Source organism: Chlamydotis macqueenii, chromosome 17 (genome assembly GCF_036417535.1).
Source record: "Chlamydotis macqueenii isolate bChlMac1 chromosome 17, bChlMac1.mat, whole genome shotgun sequence".
NCBI lineage: Eukaryota > Metazoa > Chordata > Aves > Otidiformes > Otididae > Chlamydotis > Chlamydotis macqueenii.
The window spans coordinates 13,582,980-13,609,687 of record NC_141572.1 but is presented as its reverse complement, the minus strand read 5'-3'; the positions used below and the strand labels follow the sequence as shown (position 1 = coordinate 13,609,687).

General features: G+C 41.4%; 1 protein-coding gene across 6 annotated transcripts in view; it reads left to right on the top strand.

Moving 5' to 3' along the window:
* Positions 1 to 24,629, top strand: part of MED13L (mediator complex subunit 13L) — a 194,360-nt gene extending 169,731 nt beyond the window's left edge. For all 6 annotated transcript variants that reach the window (XM_086761947.1, XM_086761946.1, XM_086761950.1 and 3 more), the window contains 12 exons: positions 151 to 343; positions 2,323 to 2,767; positions 4,224 to 4,443; positions 7,257 to 7,445; positions 10,233 to 10,456; positions 10,875 to 11,017; positions 11,496 to 11,654; positions 12,664 to 12,840; positions 15,073 to 15,227; positions 18,383 to 18,544; positions 20,545 to 20,657; positions 21,739 to 24,629. In XM_086761947.1, coding sequence (XP_086618073.1) covers positions 151 to 343; positions 2,323 to 2,767; positions 4,224 to 4,443; positions 7,257 to 7,445; positions 10,233 to 10,456; positions 10,875 to 11,017; positions 11,496 to 11,654; positions 12,664 to 12,840; positions 15,073 to 15,227; positions 18,383 to 18,544; positions 20,545 to 20,657; positions 21,739 to 21,871 — 2,313 coding nt within the window. In that variant the 3' untranslated portion in view covers positions 21,872 to 24,629. The remainder of the gene's footprint in view (positions 1 to 150; positions 344 to 2,322; positions 2,768 to 4,223; positions 4,444 to 7,256; positions 7,446 to 10,232; positions 10,457 to 10,874; positions 11,018 to 11,495; positions 11,655 to 12,663; positions 12,841 to 15,072; positions 15,228 to 18,382; positions 18,545 to 20,544; positions 20,658 to 21,738) is intronic.
* Positions 24,630 to 26,708: the final 2,079 nt, after the last annotated feature.

Below are 26,708 nucleotides of genomic sequence, written 5' to 3'. Positions count from 1 at the left end.
TCAACAGATAAATGTAGCCTTTTTGTTTTATATTTATTAAGAAGCCACCAGATGTGTGCTGGTGACAAAGGGTTTACACTACAAACCACTCTGCGTAACTTAGTCTGGTGCTTGGCATCTAGTTACAGGCATTTCTTCTCTCCTCACCAGATGTGTAGGCTTGGCCAGCACAAACCAATCTGCAAAGTGTTACGTGATGGGATTATGCGGGTGGGAAAGACCGTGGCACAAAAGCTGACGGATGAGCTCGTGAGCGAATGGTTTAACCAGCCCTGGGGCACTGAGGAGTGCGACAATCATTCCAGACTCAAACTTTACGCGCAAGTTTGCCGGCATCACCTAGGTAGGTCTACCACGGCGCTAGCAAGGCTGTTTTGTTTTCTGTAGTTATTTTAGAGCTTGTTTGCAGCAGGTGGAAGCAGGGGGCTTTTCCTTAAGGTGCAGATTATGATCTGTAAAAAGGTATTACGAGGCTTTATCTTAATTTCTTAATCACTTCCATGTTACATTTGCCTATTTCAGAAAGTTTTGTTGTTGTTCAGCAATCCAGTGATCATGTGCGAGATTCAAAAGACAATTCTTATCTTTTTAAAAAAGTCAGTTTGGTATAGAAGGTTTGTATGTCTCAGATGTTCCACACAAAACAATGTATAAATGGATCTGGTTTATGTGCTGCTGCTGTGGATCATCACACCACTGTGACAGAATGGTGTGCGCGGTACCTTCACACATAACGTTTATTTGTATAAAAGGCGAGCTCACAAAAACTCTGCGAAGGAAGAACAAGTTAACACAGGTGGAAAAGAGAAAGTAACGGTATCCTTGATGACTGGGGCCTCAGTCTACTGGGTGTGGATACTTGGAGCCTGGACTCCTGGACCTCATGTAGGCTTATTTTCCATCCTGAAACAGTGACATATTTTGAAAGATTAGTCTCTTTTTTTTTTTTTTTTTTTTTTTTTTTAATGACAACCCGCCATATTTGTTCTATTATAACATAGTATCAGGCATCCTTGTTGCAAGAAGGAATGTGGAATCTAAGAGGATGGCAGGGTATAAAGTTTTCTGGGGTAGTATTAGAAGGCTGCTCCTGGCTGAGTCCCTGAACTCATCCGATACTGCTCCCAGATTTCGTCTGCGGAGAGACGGGGTTGTTCCATTCCAGAATGGATCCAGAGCCAACATAACATGTATTGTGTGTATGACTTAGAAATGGCATCTTAGCACAAGACACAGACCCGTTCAAAACATCGCTGGAAGGACATCTGCTGAGACAGTGCTGGTCAGCAAGGCAGGCAGTGCTCCCAGAACATGACCCATGCAAATGTTTCCTGCTTGGGCTGAAATGTACAAACTCTTTTGTTGTTTAAAAATAGCCAGGAACGTCTAAGAGGTTTCTTGAAAAGTGCTTACTCTCTTTGCTGTGAAAAAGCCGTGACAATTCTTAAGTCTGCTTGCTTTGAGGACTGGTGATCTGGTTTTGGAAAAAAGTCTAAGCAAACATCAGAATTAGCTGGGCAGTTCCACAGACTCCTGAACGCTCGCCCCATCCTTTGAGGCGGGTTTGGCAGAACAGTTCAGGACTCGACTGTTTCAGATGACCCTGTTGCCTCATTCCATCTGCTTGTAGTTTTAATTTACCACGTAACTGGGAGGGAGAAAATTATTACAACACTAGTTAGCATAAATACTCCAGGCTTCCACGCAGAAATACATAGCGTGTGCACAGCCAGTTGAGGAACGGGGCTGCTCAATTCACACCTGAGGCATCTGGCAGGGGCAGTACTGGAAACTTCCCCTGCTGGTGATTTACTGCCTCTGAGAGTAAATAAATAATAAATATTCGTTTACCTATTTCTTATTCATTTATTCCTTAAATAATCACAGTGATATCTCTTTTTCGGTACTGAGGAGCAGAAATAACTACATTTGTTTGCCATTATTGTAGCTCAGGTACAAAGGACTTCAAGATTTTCAGTCTGACCAAGATACCTGTAGCAGATTGCAAAGCTGAACGCTGTACAGAGCTGTTACCCCAACACAGTCTAGGGGAGGCAGTACCGTGTCAGTGCCAACTGCGATTCGCAAAGCTCTGCAAAGTCAGTTCTGTTTTTAAAGACGTTTGATTCATAGTAGATAGAACTGAAACCCTGAAGAATGAATTCCAAAGTAAATATTTATAATAGGTATTATGCTCACTTAGCATGTGTATGCTCTTAGAATAATCTGAAAGCACAGAAAATATCGTACGCCTTTACGGTTAATGCAGTTCACTTTGATCTGACAGACTGTCATTAATCTCCTCTTTTGTTGCTATTTCAGCACCTTACTTAGCCACCCTGCAGCTCGACAGCAGCCTATTGCTGCCACCGAAGTACCAAACCCCAGCGCCAGCAAGTCAGACACAACCAGTACCTGGGAATACTGGACCGGCACCCTCAAATCCAACGTGTCTTTCAGCTGCTGGGGCACCACCAACGGGCAGTTCTTTTACCTCCACACCCAGTGGTGGGACCACTAGCCTTCCAGCGGGAAGTAGTTCATCCTCTGGATCCTCTGTGCCACAGCTGTCGGCCCCTTCTGCAACGCCCGGCGTTACCCAGATGACCACTAGCTCTACTCCAGGGTTTAGTGGGAACATCGCTTCAGGGCAAAACACCAGCACTGGGGGAAACACAACAGACCGCTCGCAGGGAAGCACGGGTCCTGGAGGAGACACAGAGTCAGGTCAAAACTTACCACAACAGCAACCAGAAGGACAGGAAGGGTAAGTTACTTAACTGCTCAAATGACTCAAAGTGCCTCTAATTAATTCCACTCTTCTCCTGTTTTCACACAACTCATAACCTTTAAGCCTTTTGTAAATCCCTGAAAGGAGAGGACCCTCTGACGTGTGCAGTGCTACTGGCCAGTTGTAAACGGAGCAGGGCCTGTTTTTATTTATCTGTAGTAGTTACTATAAAGGGGAGTTGGAAAAAAACAAACTGCCCCCTTTTCACTACGAGAAGCAAAGCTTGATTCAACTGTGTGACCGTGGGTGTTGTGGTGCTGTTTGGGATGCCCTGGGACACCCCACCTGGCCTGCGTTTGCACGACAAGGAAAACACAAGGTGCCTCCTAGCTCTGCTAGCTTGGTCTCGGGTGTCTCAGGTACTGCGGGGTGTCTCGTGTGGCACTGAAAGCCTCTCAACGGGGGCGACTCCATCATGCCTGTAATGTTAACAGATGAAATCCCTGCATTGCCTTTTCGTCCCTAATTTCCTCTCATTGCAAGCGCTGTTTTGCAAGCAGGTGTACTGTGAGGTCAGGAAACAGGATTATAGTGCTGTTACTTAAAAATAAATTTTAAAATACTTCATTATAAATAGTCATCCGTCAAACATAAAAATTAGGAAAAGGTTTTTTAGCATTTTATGTAAGTAACTTCCTGAGTGAACATGTTTTTTATTACTCTCCTAATAATGCATATTCCTAATAGTCACGATATATGTTACGGGGTTCCTGTATCCTAAGTGAACAGCCCACATCCTGTTGTAGTTGGGGTTATCCTTTAGACATCTGTTGACTGGATCTATGCAAAATGCCATTTTATCAACTGCAGCGTGGTTTCTGACCGAGTAACTCGGAGCTGCTTTTTATCACTTACAGATGTTGAGCTTCCCATTCGTGGCTGAGGCATGGAGGAGTATCGTACCAAGTAAAAAATGTTCAGTTGCTCCTTCTGTTGCCAGTGCAACCTTTTCTAAACACGTTGTTTAACTGAACAAAGGACTTCAGGCTCCATTAATATTACTGTAGCGCTTCTCCTCAGTTTTCAGTTCCTTCTCTTGCCCTTCCACCTCTCCCGAAAGAAAACCTTAGACAGCACCAAAACCCAGGCGTGCACGTACATGAAAAGAAAACTCGCAGAGCTAGTATTAGTCAACTTTTCCATGTTCTTCAGACATAATCTATTTTGGTTGCATTAAATGAGATTGTTAGACTTTATGGTAAGTATCTTTAACGCATAATTAATAGCACGTATTTTGGATTAAGAACTGCTGTGAGTGAAAGCCCTCTTTCCTCAATTGCTGTTGTCATGTTTTTTAGTTTTGCACCTGAACATAAGAATCACTTTGTGCTCCCCTTTTAGCTCCTCTGCTTCAGGCTTGCACACCTTTACAGAAAAACAGTCATTAACAACTGTAACTTGCCTTTGAATTTAACGGCGTGTATGTCTGTAGCATTACAGAGAGGGAGAGAATAGGGATTCCCACGGAACCGGAGTCTGCGGACAGCAATGCCTACCCTCCGGCAGTTGTCATCTACATGGTGGATCCTTTCACCTACACTGCAGATGAAGAATCTGCCTCCACCAACTTTTGGCTGTTAAGTTTGATGAGATGCTACACAGAAATGTTGGACAACTTGCCTGAGAATATGAGGAATTCTTTCATTCTCCAGGTAAATCTACCTGCCTCTGTAACGACACACTGGAGAGTCATGCTATCACAGTATATTTTTTAAATGTATGCTAGACTAAAAGATACAAAATGGAAGATAACATATAAAATTCAGGTGGCATTTATGAATTATTTTGTTGACAGTACAAGGCTATATATTAAAAAAACATTTGCTTTTGTTTCGATGAGGAAATCAAATACAACCACTCTATCCTGGCATCAGATCTGTTGCATGGCTTTAGCAATCATATATGCTAGATGCTTCCTGCAAAGAGGTTTCGGTTATTTAAGTTGCAGATTGGGTTGCCATCGCCAAAAATGCGCAGTTGTTCCTTTGATTACTTTGCATGTTGTTTCCTTTTTATGTTCTTTCTGATTTATACTTTTTAATCCCAAAGAAGTACGTGAAACCAGTCATTTAATGCATAATTTAGCTATTGTGTTGTTATTATCTGCTTCTTAAAATAATTCACCATGTAACTTGGCATATAATAATAGTTACTTACTATGGAATTACTTAAGAATTGAGTTTGTAGTGAGAAGCGGAGCTTGGCCTGTTGCCCAGGCTGCCTGCGTTTTGCCATGCCTCCTCCTCCTTCATAGTGGCTCAGTCTAAAATGGGGGCAGAACGCGAGGCCGCAGGTTACACGTTACACGTGTATGTGCGCAGCACATGCAGGAGGCAGCATGTGAATGCTTTCTGTATACCTTATGCATGGATGCTCCACTTGGCTTCGAGGTATTTTAATTTAAATGAGAAAAAAAACCCTAAAAGTTATAGTGTCTCAAATTGGCACGGAAAACATTTGTGATTTCTGGTAATGCTGACTGCCTCCTTCCCTGAAATAAGGGAGGAAACTGTCACCAAAATATTTTAGGCTTGGGGATGAACTAAAAATCAGATTCACAACTTCATATTGTGGTAAGCCACGGGCAATTCAATTAATTCAGACCTAAAGATACCAAAAATAAAAGAGCCGCTTGATAGGACAACGTCTGAAATACAGGAACATGTAAACTGTGTGTTGAAATTGTATCCTAGTCTGTGTAAGACGACTAACGGGCTTACCAGCTCTTTCCAAGTAGTGTTCCTTTTCTGGGCGCTTACTGTTTGTTTCTCAAAATATGTGGCGTTTTGCCAGTTTAAGTCAAAATAGTAGACAATTCTCTAGAAGTAAAGGGTAACAGGATGTCGTTACCAGCACAATGTTCTCACGGCTGTGCCACAGTATACACAAATATACAGTTATTTCCACATAAATCAAACCCAAATGTTTACAGCTTTGTTACAGTTTGTATAGAGAGTGAGAAAGCCCAGCTTCTGAAATGTGTGAATGAAGAAGTTGTCTTTTAAAACCACGCAGTCGCATTTAGTAAGTAGAATATGCTGCCAAAGTTCCAGTGGTTCAAGCAAGAACGATAGAGGAGTTACAAGTTTTGTGATACTTAAATTTGATTACTACTGGAAGTATTTGTTAAAAGAATTTGCTGGGGTCTCGTAGCGTCAGATACAATGTGAATATTTCGTGTTGACAGTTTCTGCTCCAAAGATCTCACTGTGCAAAAGAAAACACGTTTCCACAGCCAAGTGGAGGCCGTTGTATTTCTCAACAGTACATTAAAAAAAATGAGAGTTCAGGGATTTAATTCAGATTTTTAAAAGGATTTGAACTAAAAAAAGATTATTTTTGTTATGCTTTGTTTACTTCTGAAGGGACGCTGTGCCGTTTCTCCTTCCTGTTCTTGTTGTGCAGATGGGTCTTAACCACCAAACTCAAACCTCACAGGCAGATCTCGCTGTACTTCTGCTGCTTGCTAGGTGAACATGTGAATTTAAAGTATCTGGCTTCACAGCACTTCCTGAAATGAATAAAACTGCACAGCAGCCTGAGATTGCTGAGCTTCCACTGTTTTGCTAAATCAAACCTTATAAATCATTATAACAGAATGTTAATTCTGCACTCTACAGTCTTCTCTGAGAATGGCACCTCGGTGCCGATTCCCGCATGAACAGCAAACAAGTACAAATTCTGAACACAAACAGCGATCCCAGCCTGCCTAACCGCAAGGTTCGGAATACCGAGGGTATATAGCAGACTACCTGCAACTGAAAATGTTGATCAGAAAAAGAGTTTTTTAAAAAATAGAAGTGTTTGAATGTGGATGTTTGGTTTTGGACTGTGGATGAAAAAAAAATTAAATTTAAAACTACCTCCAAGTTTTAGGGTATTGCTTTTAAAAGCCACTGGTAGTTACTAGTCTGGTATACTTTGTTATAGATGTAATTAATTAAATGCTCGCCCCGAACTGCAGTATGAATGAGAAAGTGGACTGCAGAAAAATAAGCCTTGACGGGAGAGAATGATCTGTTCTTTTTTGTAGCTGATTGAGTTTCTCATTCAGCGTTTGTATCACGGAAAGGCGAATTCATTTAGAGTTGATAGTACGCTGAGTTTCCCAACTGTTGCACCTGCGTTATAGTACCAACCAGTTACCGTTGCCCTGGGAGAAGACTCTTCTGTTATAGCGGACAGCAGGAGTCAGCTTTCGGAGAGGTTTTGCAGCCTTAAATACACGGTTATAGTGCAAAGGGCAGGTTTGTGTCAGGGAGCGCAGTCGCTGAAGTCGCAGCCACTCATGCAAGAGGGCAGTAGCCCTGATGGGGAGCTACAGACGCCGCAATGCAAATAATTGTGTACCGCGCGCAGCGTCACGGTTGTTAAATGGCTAATGAATGTGTGAACCTGGCTTGATATTACCTAACAGCTCTTTGAAGACTTGCAGTCACGCTTTATTGTTTATGTAAATTCATAGATTGTGCCTTGCCAGTACATGCTGCAGACAATGAAGGACGAACAGGTTTTCTACATTCAGCACTTGAAGTCGTTGGCGTTTTCGGTGTACTGCCAGTGCAGGAGGCCGCTGCCCACGCAGATTCACATCAAGTCTCTCACAGGCTTTGGGCCAGCTGCCAGCATTGAGATGACCCTCAAAAATCCTGAGGTTAGTACTGATGTCCAGAAAATAAAAGCCTGCTAATAAACTGTGACCACTTTTCTCAAATATCCAAAAAAAGAATAGAGAAAATATTATTAGGAGTATTTTTTTCCAAGGTACAGAAGGCAGTGATAACATAAAGGGAAAAGGTAAGCCAATACTAAATAGGAAATAGTAAGAAAAATGTCAGACTACTTGCTTTCAAAACGTTTTAAGCGGCTGGTTTTGAGTCATAATGTAAAAGGTTAAATTAAAGTTCAGTGTGACAGAAGAGAAAATGTATGCCATTACCTGGGAATCGGAGATATTTTGTAGTTCTAGTCTGTAGTTCTCCTACAAGGAAGTGTCTGTGTCCAACCTTTATTTCTATGCCTATAGATATGCACATATTACATGTGCCTAATTACAGATATGAATTTCCTGAGGTAATGGAGAAATCCCCGTATTTCAGTGGGCTTATCTTTCATCTGCTTTTTAAACGGTAGATATTCAAGCCCGGTTTCTGGAATCTCAGGGATTTCAAAAGAAGAATAATCCGTCCTACTTTCCATGAATGTTTTTAATTCTTTGAGAGATAACAGTGACTTTTATTTAGATTTAATGGACCACCTAAACACTTACCTTGGGTAAAAACATGCTTGTTAGGGTTTACAAACTTAGTTTCAAAGTCATCATAAAACCAACCTATCAGCATGTTTCATTACGTGGGTAAAACCATAAGCTCTCACTGAAAATTTCTAAAAGCAGTATCACCCCAGGCGTCTCCTCTTCACGTTCTCTCCTCATGCCTCCCTCAAAAAGGGATCTGTTCAGCAGGATGGATTTTGCAGCAAGTTGTAACAGTCGTAGTTCAAGCAATAAACTTGCAAGACCCCTGCAAGCATGTCCCTCCCTTTAATTAACGTTCCCCCACTGTTGCCAGGGTGGTTTCCCTCTACAAAGTGACACGAGCAGAAATACGATACCCCTTAATGTCTCTAGGAAACCGCGACGTACTTTTCCTCTAAGCTGATTAACGTGCACTTTGCATTTCATATTTAATGTGCTGAAGAGACAGAAGACACCAAGGAAGGGGCAAGTGTCTTCGTGAGCAGCTTTCATTTAGCATACTTAATTAATCGTATGTCTGCTTTTTCCATTTTACATGCATTTGCTCTCAGTCTGCACTGCAGACTTCCAAACTTAGCCTGAAAAATTAAGAAAATACCCTGACCATTTCTAAATTATTGAGCAAGTCTCATCAGGCCCCTCGTGTTCTTTCTTCAGCGAGGAGTTATAAAGCAGAGATGGGTTTGGGGCCGACCATCTGCAAAGCAGCTCTGCAGAAGACGACGGGGGGGTCCTGTTGGACAGGCTGAATGTGAGCCAGCAACGTGCCCTTGCAGCAGAGAACCAGCAGCAGACGGGGCTGCGTTAGGAAGGGTGCTGGCAGCAGAGCGAGGGAGGGGATGGGATTATTCTCTTCTCCTCGGCACTGGTGAGGCTTCACCTGGAATGTGCTGTCTGATCCTGAGCTCCTCGGTACAAGAGACACGGACATACCAGTGCAAATCCAGCAAAGGGCCACAAAGATGATTGAGGGATGGGAGCGTCTGACAACGGAGGGGACGCTGAGAGAGCTGCAGGTGTCTGACCAGGAGGGCTCTGATAAATGCGTACAAATACCTGATGGGAAGGGGTAAAGAGCATGGAGTGAGGCTCTTCTCGGTGGTATCCAGTGATGCGACAGGAGGCGGTGGGCACGAATTGAAAACCAAGAAATTTTGTTTAAAGAAAAAAAGCAAAACCAAACCAAAAAAAAAAAAAAAAAGAGAGAGAGAAATTTTGTGCTGTAGGAGTGACTAACACTGGGACTAGTTGCCCAGGCAGGCAGAACATCTCCATCACTGGAGATGATACCCAACATCTGTATGTCCAGTGATGGAGATACCGAGAGTCCTGTGCAGCTTGCTCTGACTGGCCGTGCTTTGAGCAGGAAGATTGGACTAGAAGATCAGAGGTCCTTTCCAGTCTCAACCTCTGGTGATTTCATGAATTTTTTTATTTAGAATAACAGCTGGATTTAATGACTTACCTGCAGGAGGATTGCACATGTATTATTTACAATACTAATTTGCTTCTGCTCATCATTAAATGGTGTTGGATGGCCTTGATTTTCATAACCTTTTACAGGTTGGTTTTCTGAGGGGTGAGTGATAGTTTGTTTGTTAAAGAGAGGCACTGTCACGCGTACAGCAGATCTGATGAATTAGTTCAGTTCTGATTTGAAAACCAACGTAGTTCTGAAATTAAACTGTGAGCTGTAAGACAAAGTATTTCTGGCATCGTGCCTGATGTTCATGGAAGTATGTTATACGAATGGCTTGACAGAGAGCCCTGCCCGAGTCCTTGGTGCCTCGCATCAGTCCGTTGTTCCGTAGGCAGTACAGGAATGAACAGCGGAGAGCAGATGGCATCAGTTTTACAAAGGGATGTACAGAATAGCAGGGTTAAACTCCTCACTGGTTCAGAGATCGGTATCACCCTGTCCAAAGACTGTTTTCGTACCTTAGTTTCCTGTGTATAAAAACAGATCTTTAGATGAGGTTTGAAGTGTATCAGTTTTAACCAGCAGAAGTGAATTATCTATAGCCACCCTTTCCCCAGCATCTCTCTCAACTACGAATGCCTTGAATTTATTTATTGTTTCAAACTCATATTGTTTCCGTACTCACTGCCAATCTCTGTTTGTGTGTTCCTTGCACTAAATAGTTTTTGCTATATCTGCTGATGGCTGTGTTGATTTTATTGCAGAGGCCCAGCCCAATCCAGCTGTACTCACCTCCTTTCATCCTGGCACCCATCAAAGACAAACAGACAGAGCTGGGAGAAACATTTGGAGAAGCCAGTCAGAAATACAACGTGCTGTTCGTTGGATATTGTTTGTCTCATGATCAGCGTTGGCTTCTTGCGTCCTGCACTGACCTTCATGGTGAATTGTTGGAAACCTGCATCGTTAACATTGATTTACCAAACAGGTAGAAACCTGGAATTTTTTCTTAGGCTGTGTCTGGGTCTGTAGTTGCCATCCCTCATTCCCATTAGTTTCTGGCACATCCCAGATAATGTTACCGTGATAACATTTCAGTTTGCACTTTTATAACGTATAAGCTGCAGAGAAAGCAAGTTCCGGTGTTACACTTGTTTCGCAAATGCTACCTACAAATCTTGCCTTCCAGAACAAATGGTAGGTTGCTCAGCATGTTGACTCCTCACTGCAGTAACAGTGCTGAAAGCAGACACACACTTTTTCTGCTGCTTGTTGGTAAAAGCTAAGTTAGGTACTCCTCAGAACTGTAAGAACTACGGAGGGTAAGCAGTGAAATAATTATATAGAAAAAAATTTAAATGTCCTCTATTCTCTTCTTACTTTTTTTTTCCTTCCTTAACCTCCAGGTCCAGGAGGAGCAAGTTGTCTGCACGTAAAATTGGTCTGCAGAAGCTGTGGGAATGGTGCATTGGTATTGTACAGATGACATCACTGCCTTGGAGAGTTGTCATCGGGCGGCTCGGCCGTCTGGGCCACGGGGAACTAAAAGGTGGGAATGTCAGTGCTGTCCCTGCCTGTGGTTTGGGAACAGAGACGTGGCCTTAGTGTGCAGTGCGGGATGACTTACAGAATTGATGATGAACCTTCAAAACCAGAAAATTGAGAGTGATAATCCAACCCGGGTACTCATTGTTTTCCATTGATTTGTATAAACAATTTCCTTGCTTGTACACGGGGTTTGACATTACTCCCTTGGGTCTTGTAGGTGTTGTGTAGGTTAACTGGTATTTGCAGAGTGTATTTCCAAGTGGAAGTCCCGGGTGTGTGAATTCCTGTCTCTTTGCTTACGTTTCAGGTATTCCAGATTTGCTAGTTTGCAGAGCCACCCACCTTGTTTTCACGGGGGGCAGTTCAGAGTAGCACGGTGTTAAAGAAATGCTAAGCGTTACTAGTACTTTGCTATTTTCGTGCAAGCGCTGGCTATTTGAGAACCCCGTTATGTTCTATCATAATGTCATTCATTTCAGACTGGAGTATCCTCCTTGGGGAGTGTTCCCTGCAGACAATCAGCAAACAACTAAAGGAGGTGTGCCGCATGTGTGGCATCTCGTCAGCAGACTCTCCTTCTATCCTCAGTGCCTGCTTAGTTGCCATGGAGCCACAGGGGTCGTTTGTTGTGATGCCAGGTAAATTTTATGCACCTCTTGAAATGTCAGTGAAACTTCTCTTCTTCTATCATGTTTATCACATCAGCATGTTAATTTTGGGAGATTTTTGAGTCCAACAAGATGACCTTGACCAGCATGCCTAAATGTGGTAGAAAACAGGTTGAGCCAGCAGCATTCCCAAAAATATTAGGAAGAGGTGCTACCTTGGGAGTGTAGGCTCCTGGGGGAAAATGCCTGTATGCCACTGTCAAATTGGTGACCTTTTCCTTGGGGAGGTCATCTTTTCAGGTAGACCAGTTCTCATCACCAGGAGGACTGCAGACGCTGAAAGGCTCCACAGCCTGAAAGAGTAGGAGCCTGTGTAAATGCGAGTAAGGACAAGCCTACTTCTCCGTTCATCTGCTTGAGTTACGTGGAGAGTTCTATTATAAGCAGCAGTCCACAGAGTTAACTCAAAATAAAATTAAATTTTGAAGTTCCCTTTACTTGTTGTATTACGTAAGCACATACTTTTTAATGTATGTGGTGACATATCCTTAGAAACTACTCTAGGTTTTAAAGTTTAGAAAGAAAAGATTACTACGTGGAATGGAATTAAACGAGATTGAAAATTACTCATCAAGTTGAACAATTTTCAAAGCAGAGATTTTTGTAACGTGAGAAAATAGATGGCATGTTATGCTTTTTTCATGTCAACTGAAGTGGGGTGTATTTCATAATTATACAGATGTGTGTGTCAAAAATAAACTTAACTTGCTTATTTAACAAGTAATTCTTTGATTAAGGGGCAGCGGAATGAAAGGAAAGGTGTGGCATTGTACGGGAATTCACATAGCTAAGCATTGTCTATATAACTTGTGATCTTAATTTCAAGCTCTTCTAGTAATTTATTCAAGACTAAGAACCTTAAAACACGTGTATTAGCTTGCAAGCCCAGATTAGAGGCGCAGAAATGTAATTGAACACAGAACGTGTATTCTGAAGATGATGCAAATTAACGTCTCTGCCATCGCTTCTGTTCTGGAAGATGCTGTCACTATGGGCTCGGTGTTTGGCCGGAGTACAGCGCTGAACCTGCAGTCGTCGCAGCTGAACACTCCGCAGGACGCCTCCTGTACTCACATCCTGGTTTTCCCAACCTCTGCTACTATCCAGGTAGCACCAGCAAATTACCCCAACGAGGACGGGTTCAGCCCTACTAACGGTGAGTGAGCACGTCTCCAGCGTGAGGCAGAATACTTGCGAATGCTCCGTGAGCCATTCGGAACATACGCAGAGCTGTACTGGCCATGAATGAAAATGGAGTGGTCCGGTGTTCTCCCATGGACCCTACACCACCCTCATTTAATTTAAGGAGAACACCACTGTACTTGAGAGTTACAGGACAAAATGCTGTGTTTTCTCTGAAACCTGTTTTCAGATAATCGTACCGATCTATTCCAAAAGCGATAGAGACCAATCGATACGTGCAGTAGCCCAAACTACAGAATAATTGTCTGGTTGTTGTGACTCAGTCAGGCCAACTTCGTTTTTTGTAGTAGTGGTTCACTTCATGCTGTTGTGTACAAACCTTGTGAGGAAGGAGGTACTTGTTTGAGAATTTTAATCTTCCTGTAAAGCAGGCAAAATAGACCAACTGGAGAATTCTTCTGCTAGCAGCTTGCTTTTTCCAGCATATTTAACCCTATAGTTTGTGTCAGCAAGACTGTGGTTAATACTTTATATCAAACAAGTATTTTCCTAACTGTTTTGCCATAAATCCTTAAAAATGACTGTAAAATAATTTAAACCAAGAGTAACTACAAACTTTTACAACAGAAGTATTTCACAAAGAGGAAAGTTACAGCATAGAGAGGAAGAAAGGCCCACTATTTTTAATGAAAGTCTGCTTTCATCTGTTCCTCCTGGAATTTCAGCGGGCCTCAGAAGGGAAGTTACCCCTCTTAATACCTAAGCAGCTGTCCTTTCAAAGCCCCACGATCCTGACTGAACACTGTGCTGACAAATATTTAACCTGCATTAACCTGCCCTTTAGTGCTGCAGATGCTAATTAGAATCGGGTACAAGAACTGGCGTTTTCCAAAATGGTGTTAAATTTAATTTTCTTAACTCTGTTCTACTTAATCATTAAACTGCTTCCTATGCTATTAGCCATCTCATTTATGCTTTGGAGGCTAAGCAGAGCATGACATTAGTTCTGTTTGGTTTACTGAGGTTGTAGGACAGAAGTTAATAAACTTAAGTTAATTCATTGCTCTTGCATCCAGTGTTTCTCTTCAGAAGAAGAAGAAAAACAACCACCTGCCTATTTCAACACTAGGACTTCAGGTGAAATTAGTTCAAGACACACATTCTTTTCCATTTCCACGAGGAGCAAATTACTCTTTTTCAAGATAAATTATTATAATATGTAGAATGCATGCCTCTTGTTTAGGGCTCCATGCGTTACAGTATAGATTTGGCTGCAATTCCAGTGAATCCAGTTAATTCAGACAGCTCCCACTGTGCCTTTCTGTCCCCTAAAATGTACTTTAAATGTCATTATGCTGTTTAAACGTCTTTGCCTGCTGAGAAATCTGAGTGAGGAAAAACCCCATAAACCATATTGGGATGCCTGTCATTCTTTGCTCTGCGTTTACAATGTCTTAGCTTTCCGTCACGTAAATCACGCGTCGTATCGTGACCTGCGGTTCGGATGGCTGAGCAAGGGAATGTACTTCTCACAGAACGCAAACATGTTTGCACTGGATCTTTACGCCCCTCCCACATACTAATGTAAACCCCATTAACGTCCAAGTTATGACAATACAGATATATTTAATTTCTGAGATTAAAGTAAAATGTTAATAGCCGCATTGTAGGAAATCCTGGTGCAGTATTCGAAATAATTGTGGGCGCACGTCGCATGGGAGTGTGGAGCGGGCCCTGCTGCCCTCACTGAGTCTGGGAGCCATTTCCTCGAAGCTGCCAGGGCTGCTCCCAGGCCAGTCTGAGCACACGGGCCAGCGCGCTGCTGCCAGGCACTGGAAGCCTGAAGAGCAGCACTTGATGACGGTAACGTGTAGGTTTGTTTAATGTATTTCAGGTATTTTGTTAATGGATTTCTGTGAGCAACTGCAGAGGTGTCATTTTTTTCTGTTACAAAGTTCCATTTGGATTTTTATTAAGCTGATATGTTCATTCTATGATCATTGTTAAAATTCATTATTTTAATAGATATCTGCCAGCTTTTCCTTTCAAGCCTGTGTGGTTGCAGTCAAAGGTACTAAGAAGGATTAAACAGTAGAGTTGTTTATCTCTGCTTTCATCTATCTCAAGAGTATGTAAAAAAAAAAAAAGATAATAAATTAAAGAGAATGGTAATAAATCACAAAAATCTTGTAACAAAGATGAGTACAGCACATTGGAAATAATTTTTCTTTCTTTTCCTTTTCAGATGACATGTTTGACCTCCCATTCCCAGATGACATGGACAATGACATTAGAATTTTAATAACAGGGAATCTTCACTCTTCACCAAATTCCTCCCCAGTTCCTTCCCCTGGATCACCAATTGGCATTGGAGGGGGAAATCACTACCCCCACAGCAGGGTAAGGCTCTAGCACTTAAGGGCATGTGCTACTTAAAACACAAAAAAGACTCAAATCCTCCAAAAAATTTTTACCTGTAGATTCTCCAACATAATTAGGTCAAGAGCAAGCAGAGAATAACATTAAAATTGGAGATGCTGGTTAAATATTGTTGTAGAAGATACCTCTACCTTGACTGTTTACATCTCTAAAGTTAATTGTTAGTGTACAAAGTAATTGAGAGGAAGAGAGACACATTTTATTTTTGTGTGGCAGAGCTGTATCTAATGACCCTGTATAAATTTAATCTGTACTCACACTTTTTTTTTTCTGTAAAATCACATGGAGTGTCCCTGGCACAAAGTGCCAAGTCTTTGAGAGAAAGGCAGATGTGACAGCTCTGTTCACATGAATTTCTAGGGGAAGCAAGAAGGGAGATAATTCTCCTAATAATGAAACCCTGCCCATAGAAACTCCGCAGGCGCTGGATGTTTATGCAAATGCTGTTTTCTTAGTAAAAATTACCCCAGAGCACATAGCGTTTCGAAGTTATTTTTGTTTGAAGTGGCTTTTATAAAGTTGGTTCCAACACCAGTGATTACTTAAAATGCGAATTATTTTTGGTAATTCAAGGTATTTTTTTGAATCAGCTTTGGCATAATTTGGATCACGTTTCATGGAGCTCTTTTGCTCGTACATTTAATTGTGTGCAAGACCTAGCTGTACTCTTCAAATGGTTTCCATTGCAAGCACGTAGAAGTTGATGCTTCATCATTGTGGAGAAGTTTTGTTCTAGAAATAGTACATGTAAAGCAGTAGCATATTACTAAATAATACAGCATTTTATTAAAGAAACAGGCTAACTTTTATGCAAGAACAGACAACCCTCTGCATGTAAAAGTTTGGGTTTAGTGGCCTGTAATAATTCAGGTAACGGGCTCTGGATCTGTGACTGTCGCTGGTGGCTTTAAGCAGTCTCGGCAAGAGAAACTACACATCTGGTACGAAAGGAAGTACAAAACAGATCTTAGAGGAAGTATACGTACAGCTGGGTATTTGCCTGTGATTCAGCCTCATTCAGGCTCCGTAACAAAGTGGTGCGTTTTTCTAAATGTGAATAAGGTGTCTTAGGAAAAGAAATCGCACTTGCTGAGAACGACTAAATGGTGTTAGCTTCACCACCTGGAAGGAAAAAGTCCTGCCTCTATTTTCCTTGCAACCTCTGCCAAAATGCTTCAATGGTCAGCTTAATACAGTCTGTGAGGGAAAAATTCCTTCTGCAGCAGCCACAGAAATGCTCCTACTGTATTTTGTGATCCCAATGCACAACCACCTTATCCCATGTTAATGCTGCAACCCCCTTTTCAAAGGCTACATAATTGCACATTACTGTCGTTTGGTTATTTCCAGCTGGTGTGTGGGCAAATGCAAAGTTTTAAATTCTGTTACTAAACCTTCCAGCCATAAATCACAGCTCACGGCTCATTACAATCTCTCTCTTATTTAGTTCATTCAACAACCTCTGTTCTGCATCACTTCTAGAAATGCATTTACAAAAGTTATTCTCAGTGGAACTCCTTCCAAGTGGCTTAAGCACAGCCCTGAAAGGTTAATGACCAGAGAGCCGAGTCCTGGACAAGCCACTTCTAGAGGAACCTGTCATACTAATTCAGTTTAACTATTAACAAGGGCCTAGTAATTGATGTGTAATTTTTGGTTTTAAAAAAGCAACAGCGTGTGATCATTACCTTGTGGGTCAGGGAAGGTCAAGCCTTTGTCCGTGTAACCCGTAATTGATTGCTGCAGTTCGGTAGTGAAGTCCTGATTGCTCAGCTTCAAGGTTTGCCGTTAGGCTTTGAGTGCCCAAGCCAGGTGAGCTGCAGCCTCCTCCAAGCTTTATGGAGTGTTAAACTTTATTTGATTCCTGATCAAGATACTGCTGTTGGAGAAAGACCTGCTCAAAGGACTAGCAGTGAAGGCTTTGCGGTTAAGCCAGTTCCTTTGCATCTTTTTACTTTTATTGACTTAAAAGATATTTATGGATTAAATGAACTGCTATTCCAGTTCTTCTGGGATAAGTTGCAAGCTAAAATAAGCTTTGGGTTTTTCCTCTATGAAATAAAAGTAAAAGCAAAAATAATAGTGTTTTGTAGAATCACAGAATGGTTTGGGTGGGAAGGGACTGTTAAAGTGCACCCAGTCCAACGCCCCTGCAAGGAGCAGGGACATCTTGATAAATAAGGATACGTATACACACACACAGGGTGAGGCAAGCAAGTTCCTATCCAACAGCCTCGGCTCTGGAAGGTTCATCTAGGTTCTACTCTACAGAAATAAAATCACAAACATATATGCTGACAGGCAGCGACTCACAGTCTGACTAAATTAGTTTTACAGCTGGTTTCTTGTTCTTTAACTCTCTCCTCCCCAAATAACTGTTTGGTCCATATAAAAGATGAGTAACTAATACTGAAAAAAATACAGTCCATAAAGAAATGAGTAAGTGATATAAATTGAAAAGCAGCACAGCTGTTTCTTTTTCCCCACACTTCCCTGGCTTGGTAGTACGTATGTAAACAAAGCTCAGGATCTTCTGTCCGGTATCCATGGCAAGGAATAGCAAGTGTAGCATTTTATTTCCCTAAGCTGTCAATGTAACTAACTGAAAAAGCAAACACAACCAGGCTTATCAAGGTGCAGATACTCTCTGTTCTTCAGTATTGGAGTGTGTAACGCATCCTTCCGCCAGCTGAAGTCAGGAGGATCCGCAGGGCAGGCTGCTGGGTTTGGTCCGTACGGGAACAGCCTCAGGCTTTCTGAACTGGTCAGTGCTGGTCTGCTCTGCGCATGCACACAGGAAGCCGTTCAGGTGCACAGCCACAGCCTGGTCCCTCTAAGTTACTCAGTAGCATCAAATTCCACGTCCTTCGGTCAATTTAGGAGGTTAGCATTGCTGTTTGGGAATCTAAAGGGATTCTGGAACATAAGGCTGGAGAACCCAGCTACAGGGAAAAAGGAAGGGACTGGGTAACTGTGAGTAAGATTCATGAATGACTAGAGGACAGCTCACTGATAACAGGATTAAATACTGAGCACTTAGTAAACAAAATAAATGTTACTGGAGTGGGGTGTAACGACATAAAATGACAAACCTGCCTTTTCAACTTTTCTTCCAGAGTCAAGGGGAACGTCTCCTTTCCAGGGAAGCCCCTGAAGAGCTGAAGCAGCAACCCCTTGCTCTCGGATACTTTGTATCAACTGCCAAAGCTGAGAATCTTCCGCAGTGGTTCTGGTCATCCTGTCCTCAGGCACAAAACCAGTGTCCCCTCTTCCTGAAGGTCTGTCTTGGCATCCTTTCACAGGGGAAGGAGAATTCTAACCTATGAATTTTCCTTGAAAATGCTGGCTTTGCACATTACCACAACTGTGACAGTAGTAGAGATGGAAATGCAATTTTAGGTTTATATTTACTTAAGATAGCTGGCTATTAAAACTTAATTCTCTGTTCCTAAAGCCCTTACCTGAAAATTGAGTACTTTGGCAGCTTCTAAATACTGAATCATCAAAGTTGTATCCAGTATTACAGAAGCATCCCAGCTTTCATTTTCAGTCAGCCTAAGTCAGAAAGGAGCGTAGCACCTCCAGACAGAGCTTTTCCTATCCATTTCTACTTCCCTGGTTGTAAAAGTTGCAGAGTGGAGTCTGTCGTGTCAGAGCGAACCTGGTACCTTCCATTCCAGAACTGCTGGTGCTTCTGCACACAGCAGAATTGGTTCAACTCCTAGAGATTCACTGATCCCTGTAGAGTGCCGTGCAGCTGCTTATTTGAATGAATCAAAAAAATGTGAACTAATGAGCACGGAAAGAAGGTGAGAAATCTGCCTTTAATAGCATCACATAACTACTGGAGCAAACAACACACAGAATAATGAAGATAGTACCACTTACTTTATCCATTCCCAGCTTAATTGACAAACTAAACATTTTTGCAAGTCTCTTAACTAAATTCTCTCATCCATACCTGTCAGGCAATTATCAGAGCAAAGGTGTTCAGTATTTCTCAATTCTTTCCTCATGCAAAACCAGCAGTTTTAGGCCCAATGGGAACAATGACTCGCAGTCAGCATGGCAGCCTTGACGTTCAGCGTAGCACCTCCACCAGCAACGTGCTGAACCATCTTCCCTGCACTCTGCACGGACAGATTTCCCTGAAGTTTGTGCTTTGCTTTAAACCTACAGAGTGGAGATCACAAAATAATATGAAAGATAAACCACCGTGCTTTTGGAGCTAGAGATGAAGTTTTATGCCAGCCTTAAAACTACCCCTTTTTTTGTGAATGAGTAATCTAAAGATTGTTTCGGTTCCAGCTGTAGAAACGTAGTCAGCAGAGCTCCAGGCAACTTGATGAATTTCTTCCGTAAGCCTATACTAGATCTGAACTAGAGAGAAGGAGCCACCACCCTTCCCTGCACCACCACCCCAGCCCAGCACAATTGCTCTCTCAGATCTAGGCTGAATTAAATGTTTAATTTGACTTGGAACACACTGTTTTGGTTTGGACGATTTTTAATAACAGCAAGAGGCTGAATTCATGCAGTAACTTGTACACCGTTCTGTGAGCAGGGGGTGCTGTTTCATTTACGCCATACAGCGAGCGCTGCAATTAGGAAAGTTGTATGGCATGTGAGGCATACGGATTCAAGTCATCTTTGGCTGATTTGGATTAAGTGGTTTTGTGCTAAAGAATTCACCTCTAATGCGTGTGCCATAGTGGGAGGAGTAGAAACAAGAGGTTTTTCCTCGGCAGGCTGTGTGGCGTATGGGGCTCTACCCCTCTGAAAGGCTTACATGGCTGCCCTACCCCCAGCACGTGGTCAATATGAATCCCTTTCCTACTCCTGTAGCAACTAACTCGCAGGCCGTGCTCCAGGAGAAAGATGAGACAGACTGGGAAAGCGTACCAGCAGAGAGCAGGACAGAGGCTGTGCTGCTGGTTGGACACCCCCTCTGTGTGGTGCTCTGTGATGGGAGAACTTGAAGAATCAGAATGGTTTGTTACTGAAATACCAAAAGAACCACTGACATATCCCCAGTGTTTCCTCTCAACACTTCTTCCCTAAAATGAAGAACAGAATTCAGCATTCTTTTTTTAAAGGTCCTTGATTCCAGTCAAAAAGAGAAGTCAGTTTATTATGGAACCTTGAAACGCACATGGTCATGATGGGTTCAGCAAAGAACACTGTCCTGAGACAATTCAGAATCTATTTGTTCTCTGTGAATCTTTAGAAGTACTTGCTACATGAAGAGTTAATTTGTGATTTTTTTTCCTTTATACAGGCCTCCTTGCATCACCATATCTCTGTTGCGCAGACAGATGAGCTTCTACCTGCCAGAAACTCTCAGCGAGTTCCTCACCCCCTTGACTCTAAAACTACATCAGATGTCTTGAGGTAACGTCTTTTAGGTTTTGCATTTCCTCCCTAAGGGTATGGGGTCTGAGCTCTGGAATTCCAGACACTTTTTCTTTTCAACCTGGCAGAATTATTTCTTAGCTTTATCAACAGCTGATAACTGTGCTACGCCCTACATGTGTGCCTCGGAGCAGTGCGTAACTCTTACTGTGGCTGCTACCTCCACCACCAAAGAGCAGGACTTTGAGGGTTACTTCAGCAGTTTTCTGTACTACTGTACAAAACCTTGTAAAGAAAACTTAAACAGCCTTGCCATACCAAGGGGACACCTTGGTTTGCCTCCCAAAAATTGTTCTCTTTACCTGGTGGTCCAGTCTGGACACTGTCAGTTATTATTTTCACTCACCAAACTAAACTGATTCATAGAAGGAGAGAGAAAAGTACTCTCCTGATACAAGTATCTTAGGAATTGGGATGTAAAGGAGACGTTCTTCCTGAATTAATTAATTAATTAATTCCTAATTAGCTATCTGGAACAATATGATACAGGACCCTGTGTATTGTGTTGTTCAAGACAGCTAGAGGACTCTTTGCCTCCATCCCACCTGTTGGGGACTGAAAAAAGATCTGGTTTAGGAGACAGCATGCGGGGTGGAACACTCACCCAGCAGTGAGTACCAGCAGGAAACATGAAGAATAATGCAGGCTACGAAATCTGGTGGTTATCGTAGAAGATCGGAATTTGCATCCTGTTAGAGGACTGAGCTGTCACAGCTGTCCTGAGGTACTGTCTTTGTTTTGAGGAGGAGGAGGATGATGCAATGCACAGGGAAAGAACGAGATACAACAGGCACAAGTTACAGCATGAGAAATTCTAACCAGACACAGGGTCCCACAAGAAGTGTGATCAGACACTGGCACAGCGTGCCCAGAGAGTCTGTGGAACCTGCACCTGTAGAGGTGCGCGGGTAACCACCAGCGTTAATGCAGCCGGGCAGCCCGCGTGACACTGTATCTCCGGGACAGACCAGAGATAAGTTTAAGTAGATCTTCTCTAAAAGACAAGAAGGAAAGGAGCAAGCAATTGGGGTTTTATTTCTCTCCGCATTCTCTTCTGCAGGTTCGTGTTGGAGCAGTACAATGCACTGTCCTGGCTCACGTGTAACCCTGCCACTCAGGATCGCAGCTCCTGCCTTCCTGTCCACTTCGTGGTGCTCACTCAGTTGTACAATGCCATCATGAATATACTTTAATAGATAGAAAAGCACTTGTTCTTCTGGCTTATTCTCCCCTCAACCTGAGAAACGTGCCACAGTCTGCAAAGATCACAATTTTGCTTCTCTTCAGACCAGTCCTGTGCTGTGCTTCTGTTCCTCCAAAAGCACATGTGAATTCTGCAGTGTTCGAAACTAAACTACCCATTAACATCTCTGGCAGCTTCAGTCCAAAATCTGGGAACATCCAAGAACAGTGAACACAGAGTAACCTCAAGCCAGTGTTAGTTTGGTGGCCCAGTAACTACTGGTCAGTGTGATTATTTTTTTTTAATATTTTATTTTTTTAAGGAAGACTACAGTATCTTTTTGCTTTAGGAACTCTGATAAACAACCAAGAGTAGTTTCAGCCCTGCAAGTAAAAATCCTTTGTAGTGACCAGTTTGGGTTGTCCAAAACTTGTTTTGTTGTTTGATCATCATAAACTGGGACTTTGCAGGAGAAAAAAGCAAACCACAAACCCACACAGTTGTAGTCTCGTATAAATATTGGAGTTTTCTGTCTACCTGGAGTTCCTGTCAGAGTGGATTGGGATGAATGCATGCATTTGTTACCTGTCCATGTAGATATGAATGGTCTGGAGATACTTTATTTATTTTTAGGTTTGGGGAGGGGAGGGATTAAATTATAAAGGACCAGGAACAGTAGAATATCTTAAAAATCCAGCTCCGTTCCACTGTAGGGTTATTTATCTGCATACCTCTCACTCTTCTGACCTAGAAATCAGAAATGAAGCTAATAACAATCAAAGTGCAAGCTGGGAAGGGAAGAGCATTCCGGTAAGGATATGCTGGTATTTTAGGGAATTCTCACCTGCATTTAGCCTGGTTACAGCAAGCAATGGCCAGCGTTTAATGAAGGATAACACTACCTAATGGAAGAAGAGTGAGTGAGAGGTAGGGAGGAAAAATACTTTAAAGCCCAATTTAAGGGCAAATGGAAAGTGGTAAATTAATCTATTGTAGAGCTATGATTGAAATATATTTCCAGTGAATTTAGTCATGCTAGAAAAGTATTTACTGAAACCCAAGTCGCCCTTTAATTCTGGGCAGACTCGTCCATGTACATATCCAAAAATATGGTTTTTGTTTACACTAAATCAGTTACAAATCTGGTGTATTTTTTCTGACTATAGGAATATTATTTCAAAGAAATAATTTTTAAAAATTATATCATTAAATTAGTACTTGAAGTTATACCACTGTGGTGGAAAAGTTACTTTGTTTAGTAAAATGATTGCCATTTAAAGGTTAATGGCTAATTGAAGTATTTTTATGACTCCTTCATTCCAGGCTTCAAGGGGTTTATATTTAAACTCCATTTTCTAATGTTTGTTGTTGCACTGTGCAGCAGGCATGGACTGCCTTACGTGAGGGGTCGGGCACTTTGATCAGGCTGTGTGACCTAGTTATCTATCTGTGGAGAAAAAACTACCAATTTTAAAGTTCTTCCAAAAGACTTTCATCTTCTGGTTAAAAAAAATGAAATTCTATGATTTTAAAAAGTATTTTTCTTGAGATAATGTAACATTTAAAACAAATTATATAAAATAAAAAAAAAAATTGCTTGTGTAATGAGAAGGTGAGGTCAGAGAAGTAACCTGTAAATGGATTATCTCATTCTCTGCACCAAGGCTCCCAAGTGGGAATCCTCTTTGCAATGTATAGGTTAAAAAAAAAAATAATCTGATATCAAACCATTTGTATCTAATGTGTACAGTGTAAAATTGACTTTAAAAATATTGCAGTACTATTTTTTCTTAATCAGAAAAGAAAATTCTCAAGGCCTTTTGAAGAGCATAAAAAGATGAAGATTGTAAACTTGTATAAAAAAAATTTAACTTGGGGAGGAAAAAATGTAAGTAGACATTTGTAATCTTTTACCATTTGGGGGTTATTTGTTCCCAGGATTCATCTGAACTTTGGATTCTTATTTTGTTTGTTCTTTTTAAATGGGCCGTTTTTATCCAGGGGCGTTTCTTCCCCAGAAACCTGGTTCTAAGCAAAAATTAAGAATAAAAAAAGGGCAGCAAGGAGTAGTTTTCATCTGGTGTCTTTTATTTAATTTTTTTAAGTTAAGAGAAGCTGGTGACATATTTATACGTTTTTGTGCAAAATAAATGAATGGCAATAGATTTTAAAGAAAAATCTTATGTACTTCAGTGTGAAAAGTTCTGTATAATATTTCCCTTAAATATGCATTATTTTACTTGTGAGTTTTTTACTGAATTAATCTGAAATGTACAAGCCCTGGCTTTCCTACAGAGTGAAGAAAGTTATTTTATTTTTTTTTTTTATTTCTAACTTTGGAAATTCATGCCTAAATCAGAATTATTATTACAGTTGTTTGAGCTAAAGGGAGAGGGAGGGGGTGGGAATGTCCAGCATGCTTGTATGTATATTTCAGAACCTTTTTTAAATGTAAAAGCTGTACATTTCTGGGGAGTTCTGAATTTCTTTTTGGTTTTGTTTTTTTTTTTTTTTTTTTTTCTCTGAGCATTTTGCAGTGAGCTTCTTTTATATATAGCCGACAATTTGAAAGAAAACAAAAAAAAAATGTGAAGTTCATTTTAAATCTACAGTATATCGCTGGTACAATACACTAAAAAAGACTTTGATAAAAAGAAACAATAATAATAAAGACCTCCATTTTAAATGTCATTCATATATACCTTGTGGATGAGAGCTATATACTTTTACACACTTTTTTAGATGAATAAATTATTGAATTACTGAAACTGTTGGTGGAGTTTTATTCTTGTGCGTATTTTCCTTAACTCTTACGTTTTAGCATTCCCAGTGAAGGAGGGTCTGCGTTACAAGGTATAGATTCCACCAATGGAACTGAAGTTAAAGGCTCTTTAATATTTATTTACTTTGGAAACACTCACTGCCGCCTTCCCTGATTCACCCAGTGCCTGCCTGCCTTTTGGATTTGCTGCGCGATGATAAAGCTGTGGCTTTGTCAGGATCCCTTTCAGGGTAACAAGGCTCATGAAAATGTAAGGGTATATATAAATGTATAGGTATAAAGGTTCACACTGCAACAGGACTTATAAAAAAAAAATTAAATCAAAGCAGACCAGAATAGTCTACGTAAAGAGGAAATCTGGTGCCACAAATGTAAATGCCGAGATGAACAGATTTAAAATTCTGCCAGATGGGGCGGCTGGAAGCAGCCTGGGATGATCTGGTGACACATGAGCGGTAGTTGCTTTACGTTAGCAACGTGAATCACAGGAGCTCCATCAATTACAGATGAAACTCCTCTGTACACACCAGGTAAGTCTTTAACAGGAGAGCTCAATGGCACAGCAAAATCCGGTAACCTCCTCCCCGTGTACATGAGATATCTGACGTGCGGTCAGCCCCAGATGAGACATTCTGTATTTAGGAAGTTCATTTCTAAACACAGATGTGAAAAAAAAATTATAAATTAACAACTAGACCCTAAGCCCTTTCACAGCGCTACACCTTAACAAGACCAGAGGTCTATTTTGTGTTCATCTCCTGTAAGAATAGTTCTGAAAACATTTAAAACAGAATCTTCAGATAACACATTGTTTTCTGTATTTAAAGAAGTGACAAATCTGTGACCTCCCTAAATATATTTTAAATATCATATTCCTTGCTTTACTCTTGAACAAGAAAAAACAAGCTAACTACAACCTGCCCCTTCCTTTCTTTCCGGTTGTAACTACGCCATCAGCTGTGGCCAGCCTGTGCTGCTGGAGGGAGCCATGTGTTTCAGCAGTGGTGACTGTCAAAGGGAGATAAGAGTTTCTGCAGACCCAAAAAAGCTTTTAGACCTGAACTTTGTAGCTTGCTCTCCTGCAAAGTACACAAAAAGAATTCATTTTCCATGAAGAGATGGAGCCCACGCTTGCATCCGCTCACAGCTCCTGTGACTACCAAGGAATTGCCACTCAATTCCATGGCTGTCCTCATGGCCACTGGGGATTGCCTCAGTAGTTGTTATTTCTAGCCCACTTGAATTTTACTGCATCTTATTTCTGAATGTAAAGTTATACAGTTACTGTTAGTTCACTTTACTGTTGGTAAGTTCTTAACTTGTACAAGTTCTTACAGAACAGTTACACTTCCGCCTTCCGTCAGGAGTGCTGTAAATAGGTGGAATTATGGCAGAGCAATATTTTTTCAATGGAGATTGCTTTGTGGCTAATTCACTGGCTTTAAAGACAAAGCTAGCAGGTAAATATTCTGTTCCATAAGGACTGTAAAGAAGAATCAAATGAAAACACTAAAATCTCAGTAGATTTGTATCAATAATGTAGTATTTATGACAAATGGGTACAGTACTGTGCTGACGGTCTCGTTAATACCAATGAAAAAAGTGTTTTTAAAGATTAAGCTGACATTAAACTACTTTTATCTTTCTAACCGCCATTTCTATTTTTGGCAAAACGTGATGGCCCCCTGCAAACAATTCAAGCACATGTAGAAAGCAGCAGAAGTCATGAAAGTAAACACTAGGGTTATGGCCAGTCTCTCCCCATTTATAGTAGAAACAGAAGCAGCCCTGAGATCCCAAAACAGGAAGTCTTTGGTCTCTAACAACAAAGCGGTATTTATAAAATTACGCTGCTTCCACTTCCCTATTTTGAAACTGAACCTAACAGTCTAACAAATGTTTACAGGGACAGATGCTATTTTACACATAACGGACTGTTCCGCTACCAGGTATCAAAGCAGCAGTCCCACAGGCCTTTCCAGGGCGTATATAAACCCCAGGGCTCTTTTAATGAACCCTGAAACAAGATGACACCGACTCCTGTGAGAGACCAGCCCTGCACACG